The 16137-nt window shown below is 42.6% G+C and overlaps 1 protein-coding gene across 2 annotated transcripts; it reads left to right on the top strand.

Moving 5' to 3' along the window:
• The first annotated feature begins 3545 nt into the window (after positions 1 to 3545).
• UPK3B (uroplakin 3B) lies at positions 3546 to 15592 on the top strand. Of its 2 annotated transcripts, none has more exons than XM_088449511.1 (6): positions 3546 to 3728; positions 5578 to 5721; positions 5860 to 6064; positions 9889 to 9968; positions 13417 to 13546; positions 14863 to 15592. In XM_088449511.1, the coding sequence occupies exons 1-6, from the start codon at positions 3674 to 3676 to the stop codon at positions 15008 to 15010; spliced, it is 762 nt and encodes a 253-aa protein (XP_088305637.1). In that variant the 5' UTR covers positions 3546 to 3673; the 3' UTR covers positions 15011 to 15592. The 2 variants fall into 2 exon arrangements, with proteins under 2 accessions (XP_088305637.1, XP_088305636.1); XM_088449510.1 differs by having other exon boundaries at positions 3551 to 3728; positions 14860 to 15592.
• The last annotated feature ends 545 nt before the right edge of the window (positions 15593 to 16137 follow it).

The raw sequence follows: 16137 nt of genomic DNA on the forward strand, positions 1-16137 counted from the left end.
AGCAAGATGGCATTAATATTGTCACCAAAGGTTGCAACTAGGGGTGTGCACCGGACACTTTTCGTGTTTTGTGTTTTGGTTTTGGATCTGGATCTTTCTTCGTGTTTTGGATCTGGATTGGTTTTGCCAAAACCACCCTTCCGTGTTTTGGGTTCTGGGTTTTGTGTTTTGGATCTGGATTTTTTCTTAAAAAATAAAAAAAACCCGCTAAAATCACATAAATGGGCCTTTTTTTGTTCCTACGCTATTAATAACCCCAATAACATTAATTTCCACTCATTTCCACTCTATTCTGAACACCTCACACCTCACAATATTGTTTTTAGGCCAAAAGGTTGTACCGAGGAAGCTGGATGACTATGCTAAGCGACACAAGGGGGCGGCACAAACACGTGGCCCATCTAGGAGTGGCACTGCAGTGGCAGACAGGAAGCCAATCAGCGTTATGGTGCCCATTTGCATGTAGCACGAACCCGGGAGATCCGTGCTACATGCATCTGTGTGATTGGCACAGAGCAATGACAGGTCCGTGAGACCCGTCTGTGCTGCTGTGGTAAAAAAAAAAAAAAAAACCTGTGTAAAAAAAGAAAAAAATGGCGTGCACCCCCCCAAAAAAGAGCAACCAGCCCCGGGCATTAGTAACCCAGTGCTGGGTGTGCTTAAATACAGGGGACAAACGACGTAGGGGTCCCCTGTACTTAAGCACAACCAGCACCGGGCTAGTCAGAACCAGCGCTGGTTGCCAAAATACGGGGGACAAACGACGTAGGGGTCCCCTGTATTCTGCGCAACCAGCTCTGGGCTCTGATCCGGTCCTGGTTCTGGAAATATAGGGGACAAAAAATGAGTAGGGTTCCCCTGTATGTTCCAGAACCAGCACTGGACTTTTTCTAGCGGGGGGCTGATGCCACAGCCAGGGGAGCCCTTTCACCGGGCCCCCCAGCCGCAGCATCAACCCTGACCGCTAGTCAGCCCAGGCCGGGGATCCCTGGAGAGCTGGGGACCCCCCCAATAAAGGGGTCACCCTCTCCAGGGCACCCCAGGCCCAGGCTGATAGCCCGGGGCTATCCCCGCCACCCCTGGTGGCGGTGGGTGGCGGGTTGATTGTGTGGTGTGGTGTAAATAAAGAATATCAAACATTGTCTTTACAAGTAGAACTGCAAGTCCCAGCTAGCCTGCCCCGCATGCTGGTACTTGGAGAACCACAAGTACCAGCATGCAGGGCATTAAGGGCCCACTAGTACCTGTAGTTCACCTGTAAAAAAAATGTTTAAAAAAACACAGGACACACACACCGTGACAGTATAAGTTTATTAAACATACATACACACACACACATGTACACATACTCACCTATGTAACCCTGTAGCATCGGTCCACTTGTCCGGTAAAGTATCCATAGGGGACCTGTGAAAAAAAACATACTCACCATCTCCTATGCGAGGTTCTGTCCTCTTCGTTCCAAAGTAGGCATCCCCGGACTTGGCAAAAAAAAAAAAAACGAAAACGCGATCCACGAACTTAGTACCGTTCTATAGAACGGTACTTCCCGAATGAGAGCTTAGCGGCGGGGTATCACCATGGAAACCCCGCTGCTAAGCGTTCATTGGCTGAGAGAGGTCATCTCCCGTCTCTCAGCCAATGAACGGCTCCCTCCATTGTAGTCAATGGTGGGAACCGCAGGGTAAACTTTAATAACCTTGCGGCTCCCAGCATTGACTACAATGGAGGGAGCCGTTCATTGGCTGAGAGAGACGGGAGATGGCCTCTCTCAGCCAATGAACGCTTAGCAGCGGGGTTTCCATGGTGATACCCCGCCGCTAAGCTCTCATTCGGGAAGTACCGTTCTATAGAACGGTACTAAGTTCGTGGATCGCGTTTTCGTTTTTTTTTTTTGCCAAGTCCGGGGATGCCTACTTTGGAACGAAGAGGACAGAACCTCGCATAGGAGATGGTGAGTATGTTTTTTTTCACAGGTCCCCTATGGATACTTTACCGGACAAGTGGACCGATGCTACAGGGTTACATAGGTGAGTATGTGTACATGTGTGTGTGTGTGTGTGTGTGTATGTATGTTTAATAAACTTATACTGTCACGGTGTGTGTGTCCTGTGTTTTTTTAAACATTTTTTTTACAGGTGAACTACAGGTACTAGTGGGCCCTTAATGCCCTGCATGCTGGTACTTGTGGTTCTCCAAGTACCAGCATGCGGGGCAGGCTTGCTGGGACTTGCAGTTCTACTTGTAAAGACAATGTTTGATATTCTTTATTTACACCACACCACACAATCAACCCGCCACCCACCGCCACCAGGGGTGGCGGGGATAGCCCCGGGCTATCAGCCTGGGCCTGGGGTGCCCTGGAGAGGGTGACCCCTTTATTGGGGGGGTCCCCAGCTCTCCAGGGATCCCCGGCCTGGGCTGACTAGCGGTCAGGGCTGATGCTGCGGCTGGGGGGCCCGGTGAAAGGGCTCCCCTGGCTGTGGCATCAGCCCCCCGCTAGAAAAAGTCCAGTGCTGGTTCTGGAACATACAGGGGAACCCTACTCATTTTTTTCCCCTGTATTTCCAGAACCAGGACCGGATCAGAGCCCAGAGCTGGTTGCGCAGAATACGGGGGACCCCTACGTCGTTTGTCCCCCGTATTTTGGCAACCAGCTCTGGTTCTGACTAGCCCGGTGCTGGTTGTGTTTAAGTACAGGGGACCCCTATGTCGTTTGTCCCCTGTATTTAAGCACACCCAGCACTGGGTCACTAATGCCCGGGGCTGGTTGCTCTTTTTTTGGGGGGGAGGACGCCATTTTTTTCTCTTTTTACACAGGTTTTTTTTTTTTTATTTACCACAGCAGCACAGACGGGTCTCACGGACCCGTTAGTGCTCTGTGTCAATGACACAGATGCAAGTAGCACGGATCTCCTGGTCCGTGCGTGCATCTGTGTCATTGAAATACACAGCAGCACAGACGGGTCTCACTGACCCATCTGTGCTCTGTGTCACTGTCAATCACACAGATGCATGTAGCACGGATCTCACGAGTCCGTGCTACATGCAAATGAGCACCATAATGCTGATTGGCTGAGAGCCGTGACAGACGGCTCTGTCAGCCAATCAGCACTTTGCCCATTAAAGGCAAAGGCATTTTTTTTTAAATGGCCGCTCGAGGCAAAACCTCGAGATCCGACAGCAGATCTCGAGGTTTTGCCTCGGGAGAGGGATCCGGGGCAGACAGGGAGATCCGAGCTTGGGCTCGGATCGCCCCGGATCCCCGAAGTTCGGGTGGGTTCGGTTCTCAGGGAACCGAACCCGCTCATCCCTAGTTGCAACCAATTGCTTTACCCCACTTCTGGTGAGTTATGTGCTTACTAAGAAAGGTATGAAGGTGCTGAAATGAACTGGACTGGTTTTGTCACATTTAATGACAGCCAATGGAATGTGTAGCAGGTGACCCTTCGCTAACAGCACTCCAGTACAATGGTATATGTATTGGAAAACAAGTAAAACATGTTTGTTATCAGAATGAATGCAAAGAATGCAGTTATTTCATGCAGCACCTTAGCTATACTGGGTCCTTTAGGGGGAAGGTGCTTGTCACATTTTCCTAAATTGTGTCTCAGTGATTCTGTTGTATCTGTTCCCCAGCACAAGCACTGAAGAAAGGGTATCTTCTACAAGAATGGCTTTTTGCATTGCACTGTGCTTGCTTGCTACATTATCTGCCGTTGCTGCAGGTAAGTGGATTTATTTGTGTACTGTAACATTTATTCAGGGCAGATGCATCTACAGAACAGTTACATTTAGAAACTGATGTCCCTGGTAGTGTGCCAATAATGTTAAGACTAAACTCTTTGTAGACCATTGTGATCAACGATCAGACATACACTGGTGTATGTTGACGCTATGCATTCTGACATATTATTCTATATACAGTTATAGTTTTTAACAATATGCCATAAAATAAGCAATGACAGGTAAGTCAGCGCTAGCATTGTGGTGTCTTGTTCTGTAGATTGCATACAATTTAGTGCATGTTATAGGTGTACAGAAACCAGTAAGGATGTGTGTGTGTGCAAATGTGTCTCATCGAGACCTACATAAACACCGCTGTGAGGAGGCATGTCTTGTTCACCAGCTACAGTGCAGGTGCAATTACACACTGATGTTGTTGATAACATCATAAAGCAGCACGCATGCTGCCGATGGGGAGCTGTACATATTTGGAAGTCTGTTCAGGTCTGCACATGGACATAAACACTATTTTACTTACATTCTTTTTTTTTTTTTCATTTACACCCATTTTACTGTGAACGCTGCAGATGCATATACAATTATACATACATTATTTATAATGCTGTTCTATGTGTTTACCATTGAGCTTAAACTCCTATATCTAGAGTGACATATCCAGCGTAGATGCTGTTAGTAGATCTGTAGATTGTTAGCCATAAATTTGCAACATTAAGGACTAAGGAATATTTTCATTATACATCTTTGTATTTTGGCAAATTTATGAAAGGGTTAACATAGCGAAATCAGAGATATCTCTGGCGTTTACCTAATTTCCTCAGAGAAAACAATTGCCATCTTAGCATAGAGTTTGGGAGTTAGGAAATTTTAATTCATAGTTGGGAAAATCAAGTTATTTGCCTTATACGAAAAGGAGTTGAAAACAAAAGGCATGGATGAAGGCTGGCTATTTCACAGCAGGCTAATTCTGCCTATTGTAAGTTTTGCAAGGAAGTGCGGAAAATGTAAAGTCCAAAAACATACTGTGATTAAATAGCTCCGACAGAAATAGACCCAAGTATATTGCATGTATGTATGTGAGTGTGGTAGGTAATTTAGACTGTAAGCTCCAAGGGTGCAGGGACTGATGTGAATGATTACTTAGAATAACAACTGATCACGCCCAAGAAGGCTGCCTCACCCTCCGGAAATATGTACTTTGCATCCTATCGGGGGAAAATTGTTATATAAATTATTATTATTGTTAGTATTACCGTATTATTATACTGCAACCAGAAAGTGGTGTTGTATATTAATTGTATTCTCTTTTATACCTATTTTTGGGGGATTTCAAGGCATTGTACATGGAACCGATAAGTAATGGATGTTGGGTATGAAGGCATTACATTCCCACTCCACCTCCACTTAAATATTGAAAATATAAAGTTATGCCGTTTTTATAAATGGTACAAGTCATAGTTACACCCAGCTACACCCCTGGTAATGAGTAGAGGAAAAGGACTAAACTAAAGGAGAGAAGAGCTGTGTAATGCAAGCTGAAATACCAAATCAGGGATCCCATTTAGAAGGTGAAACAGGATATTTATATTGCTTAATCTCTTTTAGCTTCATACAATGGATAACATCTGCAATCCATGCTTTAATTTGTGGGACAACATGTAATTTCCAAAATTTAGGAGTAAGGGTCTTGGCAACTTTATGCAATCACCCTCTTTTCATTTTGTGCATTCTTACAATTGGGAGAAGCACTGCAATTTATACAGGTATAGACAAAAAAACTGGTTTATCATATTGCAGACTTGTTGTTTATTCAAAATGCTTTTTCTTTTGCAGATCTGGCCTATTATATTCCACAACTAACTAACAGTCCTATCCCAGGAAGAGTGACGGCCTCGACTCTAGCTTTGGACAAGCCACAGTGCATCTTTAACCCGAGTTCAGATAATTTTGTTTGGTTAGTTGTTGCTAATAGTACAGGTAACGACCACAGAGAAAACAGGTCTCTAATCCTTAATACTGTACTGTAGAGATCCTCAATAAGAAATTGAAATTCGGTTATCAAGAAAAAGTAAAGAAAATATAATTGTTTTTACATGTTTTATTTTTCCCTTGTAGTGAAATTGGATGACAACGCATTGAAAAACCTAGTCCCTTATTCTTCATTTACATCTCTGGGATACTATCATACCTTCAAAACTGTTGAGAAAAATTTCTCTTGTTCTAGGCCATATTCACCTAACTTTATTCGAGTTGGTGATGACACTTCCTGCTCTGATACTCAAAACTGCAATGGACCTTTACCTTCCTCTGGGCCATACCGGTAAGTGCAGATTTATAGATGGGTGACTATCTAAAGCTTGGCAGTATTTGCTGACCTTATCCTTAAAATCATAGCTCTTCATTAGTGAGTTAATTAGAAAGAAACAGCATACCTTGTTTCTGTTCTTTCACTTCCAAACAAATTGGTTATAATGAGGTCTAGTTAGTATAAACCTTTTGTCACACTGCTTGTTAGGAAATCGTTTGATAAATATAAATAAAGATAAGGCTCACTGTGTAGGGTACTACAATAGTATGTGCAGTCATTAAAAATGCATGATTGCAATAAACACACTTTTATCTGGTAGAGCAGAAAGACACTATTTGATAACAAATAACGTATCTTCTATTTTATTGCAAAATCTGTATTACACCAGCAGTTCCCAGTCTTCACAAACAACTACTGTTATACATACATTGACCCTTAAATTTAATCTCTGTGCTGGTGTATTAGTTGCCTGATGCAGAACTGTACACAATGTTTTCACAAATGGAGCGTTTTTTGCCACTGTGCATGCGTCAGGGTACATTACCGTATTTGCACGCTGTGAGTCTTTAATCGCACTGTGATTGGCAGGCAGGGAGCATTTGGTGGTGAGAATGGGGAGTGTCCGCTAAAAACAGAGGTGTGTCTTCACCGTTTCAGAGGCCTGTCACATCCTGCATCTGTGATCCCGTACGCAGTTAACATAACTTCGGTGTTTCAGTTACGTCAGCCATTCTCAGTGACCATAGATTTACTCAAGGAATCGATGCTTGCCTGATATGAGTCCAATGCTGTGTATGTGTATGCAGTTGCGGACAGCTACAAAGGCATTGGTGGCCGTCTCAGTACAAGTCTTGGCTGCTGTTGCATTAGCATATTTTTGCACATCCACAACTGACTGAGGGGAGCATGGCTGCCATTCCCCCTCTTGGTGGCATGTGGTGCCACAATTATTATTTTTAAAACTTTTTTAGTCAGGCGTGGCTGCCAACGGCTTCATTAGGCTATGCCCCCTACTACAGTATCGGGGCCCAGCACTGCTCTCTATAGCACTGACAGGGGTCTGTAGTCCTTGTGGTGTTATGACATTTTGCTTGCTTTTATTTTAAGCTGCCTCATGAAAGATTACATCTCTTAACTTTATGAGCTTTTGATCCCACGATCTGTATCCTTTGCATTTTTTACAACATCCAAGCATAACACATAATATAAACTTGGGATCTAACTTGCAGCTTCTTTCTTCAGGTATATGAGCATATGCTTTACATCCAAATACACGCAGATGATGGACACTTGGCCAGACCACACATCTAGTGGTGTTTTATCTTTGCTACTGTAGGTGCTCAATTCTTAAGGTATACTGCAGTAAAGACTGCTTGTGCCCAGAATCTTTTTATCCAAAGCTGCATACATAGCATAGTCCATGCTTTCTCAATGATTGTTCTGTTTGCCCTCGCGGTTTTGCTCAAGTGTGTAGACAACTGTTAATTGAATGTTGATGCCCTTTCTCTTTGAAAAGTTCTCAGTTTTCTTATTCTTCACCATTATCAGACCTTAACACTTTTGTTCTCAGCTTGTCTGGGTTTCTACTAGACTCTTCAACTTCACTTTTGGCTTTCAGGAATTATATGTGCGTCATGCTTGTAACATCATCTATGAGTGTCATGAACTAACAGTTCACACTCATTGATTCCACCTCCATTGGTCCACACGTCTGTATGCACTAGTTCCAATAATGCTTGTGCTCTGGTTGCTGACTAAGGAAATTGGCAATGTGTTTGTTTACTGTCACATAACTTTTACAATCTGGTCTTTCTGGGTTGTTCATTGACATCCCCGTCACCATGCCATTCAGAAGAATTTGTACATTGTCATATTCTAGGTGATCCACTCTTTTATACCATAGTTCCATATATTGGTTGGAATCTGAAGCCACCATCACACAACATTTAGTGTTTAGAATGTACAATTGTTGATACAGTGTTGCAATTACAGTCCCTCTATTCTTGTACACAACATACTGACCCTCTTTGAATCGGACCTTGTATTGCTTCTTGTCAAGTACACCGATGGCAATTAGATTGATTCCTAGATGTGGCACAAAAAGTACATCTTCTATGTCTGTGACACCTGTTTTCATCTTTTTTCCTCAAGCACACAGTAATTGTCTTGACTTTCGTGGCATTTAGGACTTTATCTCCTATTTTCCTGACATTTACAGGTTCACCTGGTTTTAGTGACTTGAACCAACCTTCATTACAGCTGAAGTGCTTTGTGGCTCCTAAGTCTAAGTGCCAGCTATCTTTGTAGTGACTGTCCGCACTTATTCTTTCTAACATGGTTGCATGGATGAATTACCACTTGGTTCACTCGCTTTAAATTCAAAGGCCGTATGTCCCATTTTGTGACATTTGAAACACTTGTACCTTTTAAATTTCACACCCTTTGACAATAGAATAGAATACTTAGCATAAGTCTCAACTGGAATGCGCTCCTGAAATTGCATTAGCTTGGCCTGTAAAATCACTGTTGATATCTTGGTTGCGCAAGGCTCCAAAGCTGATGCATTTGAGGGGCTGCTTTGGAGAGAGTTGCTGACAGAATAAAATATATCTCTGAATGGTTCTACAAAGCTATTCCCCAGTACAAAGATTTCCATCCATTCTCTTTCCATGTTCATGTTATGCTTTTCCTAGCTTATTTCATGAACTCATCATATGCTGGCTTTCAGAGCTATAGTAAACCGCCAGATCTACTAACCGGAAGTTTTGAGACTGAAAACCAAAACCCTGCCCGATGTTTTGCAGTTTGGAAACCCCATGTTATTTGCTAATGTAAAACATCCATTTTTACTCCTGCAATTTTCAACAAGCTGCTGCATCCATCAATTAAATAATGAATATTGCCCCCAGTCCAAAGTAAAACATTGTTGTCTCCAATCATCATCAAAAAATAAGTAATATTGCTTCCAAGTCAACATATAATAAATAATGTTGCTCCTGTAGTAAAAAATAAATATTTGCTATTGCCCCCGAGGCAAAGTTAAATAAGTAATGTTGCCCCCAATAGTCATAAAATAAATATTAGTGTCCCGAAAAAATAATATTGCTACCATTATTATGCAAATATTAATGACCCCATAACTTACTGCTCAGTGATGTCTCTTACTAAATATTTACTAAAATCAAAATATTTTTTGAACTGATAAATTCCAATGTAAAGTTGGATAACTGATAAGTGCACTTTTTTAATAAAAACTTTACTGATGACTGAGTAGCAGCTAAATTTATCAAAACTAGGTAATCTCTGCTGAGCCTAGCTACTTAGTAGTTGAGCAGCCGATTTAGTATGCACCACAATTAGTAGCATAAGAAGTGAAGGGATAATTAGGATGCATGTACGTAGGCTGTTTCCAGGTATTGCAAATAGATTCTTCCTCCATAATGTTCACTTGCTGTGGACTACACACTGTTCATCTCACACACTCCTTAGATGGCCTGTTGGCTTCTGATAGAGATATAACTATTACTATAAACGTGTATATTTGTGGAGCATTACAGTGAGAACAAAGTATATAATGCAGGACAGAATCTATGTGTAACACATCTTGCCCTATTATTTCATTTTCTCAGTTCTGTAATTTACCTGTGTACTGCACACTAATGGACATTGTTATTATTGGGGCAGTATAATATGCTAATGGGTATTATTAGTGATGAAGAGCGTTTGTGGATGAAGCTTTGTGTCAGGTCCATATTGGGGACAGTTAAGCTCAGTTACTTTTACCAGTTTAGTCCAAAGTTTGAAAACTGCAAAACATTTTTGTGTTCTACTTTCAGAGTGATATTTGTTATACTGGATACTACTGGTAAATTAATTGATAAAACAAGTTGGTCCGGCCTTATCAGTCTTCGTACAGGTAATAATCGTGTAAAAACTGGATAATGTTCATATTCAAATTTTGAGAACTAAGGGCCTGATTCAAAACGGATCGCAACTGCGATTACAGATGTGTAATCGCACACAATGAAGCTATGAAAATATGCTAATGTCTGCCACAGCTCAGCCAGCATAGAGACACCCACTACTGCCTTCTCACATCCGTAATACCTCGCAGTCCTGCGTATACATCGGTAACATCGGAGAACATCGGCCCCTCACACACAATTACAGCAGCTCTGACCTGTATCAGAATTTGCAATTCACGTCACACGCAGTGAGTACTCAGGCTGCGTAGGCAATCGCAGTGGCAAATTTATGCACGCCCGTGCACCGGCATTCCAGCGGACAGGCACGCCTGCGTTTCTGTAACCACTCCCCTGTCACCACCCCCAAACGCTCACGGCCTGTCACTCACTCTGCAATGGATTCCTGTCTGCGTGTGTAATCGCTGTGCGATCACTGTACACACGCAGTGCGGTGCTTGCGCAGAACGCAACAATCCGCCGATCTGCGTACACAGTTACAATTGCGATCCATGCTGAATTTCAGGCCCTAAATTTTCTACTACAAAGGTGATTGTGATTTCATCTACATTTTAGCCAAACTAAATAAAAAGGTACTGTTACAAATGAATGGTTAATATTTAGACAACAAGAAAGAGAGAGATTTCTTCATTTACAAATCATCTCTTTAGCAAATATTTTAAATAAGCGTGCAATCAGAAGACGCATATCATGGCCTGACATGTTCAAGAGTAAAAAAGCTCATAAAGCAGCTGCTCTAAGCCAATAACGCTGGAACACTGAGATGCAACACAAACTCCCCTTTGGCATACCTCTCAATGTCTTCAATATTGAATTCAGGATCGTGCAGGTGCCGAAGGCGTGAGTGGCCATAAAGGGGTTGTGGCTTTGCAGATGAGAGGTGTGGTCTCACGGCATGAACCCATTTTCATCACTCTCGGGGGCATGCCCAGCACTCCCAGAGTTGCTGGGCTGCCCACAGGGATCTCCCCACACCAGCTGCTCTGCTATCTATTCTTATATGCAGAGCAGTGGAGACAGTTCTTCCACCCACTGCGAGACACTGTGGCTCAAGGGTGTGACGGCAGGACAGTCGCAAAGAGCAGGACTGTCCCTCTGAAAGCGGGACAGTTGGGAGGTATGTCTTTCTTCCTGTGCATCCCAATTTGTGCAGGTTTGTGGAGCAAGATGGTAACATTTGTGAAGAAGCAGTCATTTGCACAAACTGATAGGGGAAGTTGGGAGACCACTGCACCTAATTTTGCAATGCACTGGAAAAGCAGTATTTAATTTGGCAGAGAGATTATTCTGTTGACATGAAGTGGCAGACAAGGTGCTGAAGGAGACACAGCAATTTCCAGTTGGCAAAAGGACTTCACTTTTCACCCATTTTGAGATGATAAAGATTATAGTTTTAATAGACACATTTGCACCTTCCTGGTAGATAAGTTAATTTCTAGGCACATGTTTCTCAATGTCAAAAAATAACTATGCAAAACTACCACATATAATATAGGCAGTCCTGGTAATGGTTGGCATTACTGCCTCACAACACTGAGCTACTGAGTTCAATTCCCAATCATGGCTGATCTGTGTGGCATTTGTATGTTCTCCTCGTGCTTTTGTGGGATTCTCCCAGGTGCTCCAGCCTTGCCTCCCACACTCCAAAAACATACTGGTAGGTTAATTGGCAGATGCCAAATAAATTAGCCTGGTGTGTATGTGTGGCATGGGGGTTCTGTGCCCTGTATTTGTTACATAGGAGTGTTAGGGACCTGCCTGATAGAGGTCACCTGCATGCGGTGGGCAGGCCCATAATTATGGCCATTATTATGCTAAGAACCTCTTTGATGCAATATAGCAGTATTATCATTAGGTTTAGCATGGTTAGAATGTGCACTGGCATTTTTTCTCTTTTTCTGCTTGCAGCACTACTATTCTCAGTAGGTAGCACCTCACATTGTGCTTAGGGTGTGCAATCTAGGGCCCCTCCCTCTATACCTTATTCCACACACCGTCATGCCCCTTACACATTATGCCACACACCGTGATGCCCATTACACATTATGCCACACAACCTGATGCCCATTACACATTTATCCATACACCGTAATGCCCATTACACATTATTCCACACACCGTAATGCCCATTACACATTATGCCACACACCGTAATGTGCATTACACATTATGCCACACGCCGTAATGCCCATTACACATTATGCCACACACCATAATGACCATTACACATTATTCCACACACCGTAATGCCCATTACACATTGTCACACACTGTAGTGCCCATTACACATTATGCCACACACCGTAATGCCCATTACAGATTATGCCACATGCCATAATGCCCATTACAAATTATGTCACACACCAGAATGACCATTACACATTATGCCACACACCTTCTTCTGGCAGCTCCAGTGTTCCGGGCACTTCCGATTAATGTTATACACGCTGTGCTGACAGACACTAGAGGTCAAGTAGGACCTCTAACGTCTGTCTCCTCTTAGGCAGCGGCCATTTCTGGAGGGATATTTTCAGCAGATTCCATGCGGACTGCTGGACCGCATGGAATCTGCATAAACACTGCCCCCAAGCCTCTGCACCCCCAAGACACATACCCCCAAGCCAGTCTGTGGAGGCTATTGTTATGCCCCTGCTGTACTGCTTGTGCGCAGAACTCTGAAAAAATGCTGCCAGCACGCTTTTCCCAATGATTTCTGCAGCACTCTGCAGAGTGGTAAGATAGTCTATGGATGCAGGGTGTGCAGTGTGGGCCCCCTTGGACACAGAGATCTGTGTGCACCGCAAACCCTGCACCCATTATAAATATGCCCATGATGATGAGATACTTTTTGAAGTCAGTAGATCTGCAGGTATCTCATGGACTGTAGAAGATGTGCTTTAGGTTGAAACTCGAAGAGGAGACACATCACAGCCAGGTCAGAAAGAATAGAGAATGGGCCATATGCAGCACAACAACAGGCATGCTTGAATTATGGTATAATACAACAAAGCTCGTATTGGATGGGTAAATCTTTTCTTGTAATGTTACATTTTAAAATGCATAGCATTAGGTATTTTCATTTGCCATTGCTGCTATACAGTGCATGCTGTGCTTTTCTAATCCACTCTTCAGAAAAAAAAAAAAACTAAAACTACTATTCCAAGTACAGTATAGGAGTATCTGACATGATACTGCTAAAGTAAATGAAACTGGGTGAGGTTTATTGAGAATAGTGTGGAGTTTGACATGTGTGTGTCCTTAGTTTATTTTGAAATAAGACCTTTCATATTAAGTAAATAAATATAATTGATCCAAAAAATCCTGATTCCGCTACTGCTGTTTTTTAAATCCACTTGTGTATATTTTCTCTCATCTGAACAGGAAAGAGCTCATCATTAATTGACACTTGGCCTGGGAGACGTAGTGGGGGCATGATTGTCATCACCACCATTCTCTCAGTCCTCTTGGCTGCTTTCCTGGCTTGTCTCATTGGAACTTTCATTGTAAAAAGGTAATGAGAGACATTAGAAATATATATATAATAAAGTTATATGATTACAAATTATCTGTAAACACGATGTGTTGTTGGGACTATATAAATAAAGGTTAATAATAACAATTATATTTCAAAGCTTTTGGAGGCAACTGGAGGATTTAAGGCCTGATTCAGCACGGATCGCAACTGCATACGCAGCTGCGTAATCAGACGCAATGAAGCTGCGAAATATACTAATGTTTGCCACAGCTCAGCCAGCATAGAGACGCCCACTACTGCCTTCTCACATCCATAATACCTCGCAGTCCTCCCATCGGGGAACATCGGCCCGTCACACACAATTACAGCAGCTCTGACCTGTCTCAGAAATTGCAAGTCTTGTCGCACGCAGTGAGTACACAGGCTGTGTAGGCAATAGCAGTGGCTAATATGTGCACGGCGTTCAAACAGACAGGCACTCCTGCACTTCTGTAACCACTCCCCCGTCATCATGCCCAAACGCTCACGGCCTGTCACTCGCCCTACGATGGACTCCTGTCTGCGTACATAACTGAAGTGCGATCACCATGCAGACGCAGTGCGGTGCATACACATGCGCAGTACACAACAACCGGCCGATCTATTGAAGTGCGATCACCATGCAGACGCAGTGCGGTGCATACACATGCGCAGTACACAACAACCGGCCGATCTATTGAAGTGCGATCACCATGCAGACGCAGTGCGGTGCATACACATGCGCAGTACACAACAACCGGCCGATCTATTGAAGTGCGATCACCATGCAGACGCAGTGCGGTGCATACACATGCGCAGTACACAACAACCGGCCGATCTGCTTACGTGGTTGCAATTGCAATCCATGCTGAATCAGGCCTTTAGTGCTTCATAAGCAGGAAAATGTGGTGCAACCATGCCTCTTGTGTGTTATCACATTGTCCAGTTTCCTCCAGAACAGTTTATAAAGGGCACCTCTAAAGTTATAGCCGCAGAGATATCATGTCAAAATATAAAATATATATTCAAATTATTATTATAATAATTGCTAAACCTTATAGATTTAATTTCTGATTCATTAAATTGCAACAGATTTGGTTAAATATAGATAAAGTTTTACAATAGTGGCATTCTTTAAATATGTACATACAAACAGCTGCTTGTATTGATATTATTCTTATTTGAAATTCCAAACTAAAAACATTGACGCAACAGCTCCTGACTAATAGCTCCTGACTATTATATTGGGTTACAGCTTACAAAGAAGAGTTTTATCTCTCTCTCTCTCTCTCTCTCTCTCTCTCTCTCTTTTTTTCTTGTTTTTTTTCTAGCAGAGGCATAGGCAAATTATACTCTAAGAGCGTTGAAAATAAAGAAAATACTGTAAAGACCCAAGAAATTGATATGAAGAATTATAAGACACATCATGTGCAACAGGAACTCCCTATTTATGATCAGCCAACAGAAACTAAATCACCATAACTGCCCCTGAGAACCTTTTACTTGAAAATGCATCTTGTAATAGTCATCATTTGTATAGGACTGCTTCTGTTGTCTTCTGTTGTTCTAAATGCTATCCTGTACACAGTTAAAACTTATTAAGTGTTGCTTGACCTTTTACTCATTTAACTGAGTTTTCCCTACTCAGTGCGTATGTAAGATTTCCCTTTTTCTTTTTTTTAAACAACCTCTATGAAACAGTGGGTACAATTCCAATTTTGAAGAAACTAGCTTTCCTTTACAGTGTTTGTAAAGTATTTTTACCTAGCTGTTTTCTGGGTAATTATATATATGTATGACTATCAGTCACAGATCACCAAAATCAAAAAGCAATGTAATATGTGCATGAAATAAATTGATTTTAACTACAAAGACCTTCATAATGCTTTAAAAATAACTGCCATGCTGAATAAGTGCAAGCGTTGAAACATCTATCCTAAGTAATTTTAATGACGTTATGCAAGTTGACAACATATTATCCTTTTTGTAAAAATATAGAACATTCATAAATGCTGACAATATTATCACTTTACTATTAAAACAACTTAATAGGCTGTTAAACAACACAGTGTATTATCATTCATTTTAGACACTGTGGACTAAGGTTACCATCTGTCCGGGATTCCTCCGTATAGTCAGGGAATGGCAAGATCTGTCTGGAGTCCTGCTCATTCTAGGGCCTCCGCGTGTCTACCTGTGTCACGCATTCCAGTCTGCCCCATCCCTCTACTGAGCAGAGATCAGTGGTGTGCCTTCTGGCAACTAACTTTCGAACAAGCAACCTGGGAACCCCTCCTACTCTCACTGTCAGACACTTTAGGTAACACATTCACACATTACTCCTCATCACTTCTTCCAGGACGACGAGCTGCTGGCTGTCTTCAGCAGTAGTCCAACCACAAAGGACCCCAGGTAAACTATAGAGAACATCACAGCTCTAATGCCTGAGGCCAGGCTCTCCAGTATTACTGCATGAGACTAACCTCTTAACCTGCACGGCCATGACGAGATGCGACATTGAGATTAGCAGCATATGTTGTTCTGGTCATCCTGTGCCATTGCAATATTAGGTTTCATATATAGCGCCATCTAGTTGCTAGTTCCTGCAA

This window comes from Taudactylus pleione, unplaced genomic scaffold, assembly GCF_031769625.1.
Source record: "Taudactylus pleione unplaced genomic scaffold, aTauple2 ptg000487l, whole genome shotgun sequence".
NCBI lineage: Eukaryota > Metazoa > Chordata > Amphibia > Anura > Myobatrachidae > Taudactylus > Taudactylus pleione.

Coding starts and splice junctions, on each gene's coding strand:
- UPK3B (XM_088449510.1), top strand. CDS start 3,674: ATGGCTTTTTGCATTGCACTGTGCTTGCTTGCTACATTATCTGCCGTT. Junction 6,065..9,888: donor CCTTCCTCTGGGCCATACCG/GTAAGTGCAGAT, acceptor TTCTACTTTCAG/AGTGATATTTGTTATACTGG. Junction 9,969..13,416: donor CCTTATCAGTCTTCGTACAG/GTAATAATCGTG, acceptor TCATCTGAACAG/GAAAGAGCTCATCATTAATT.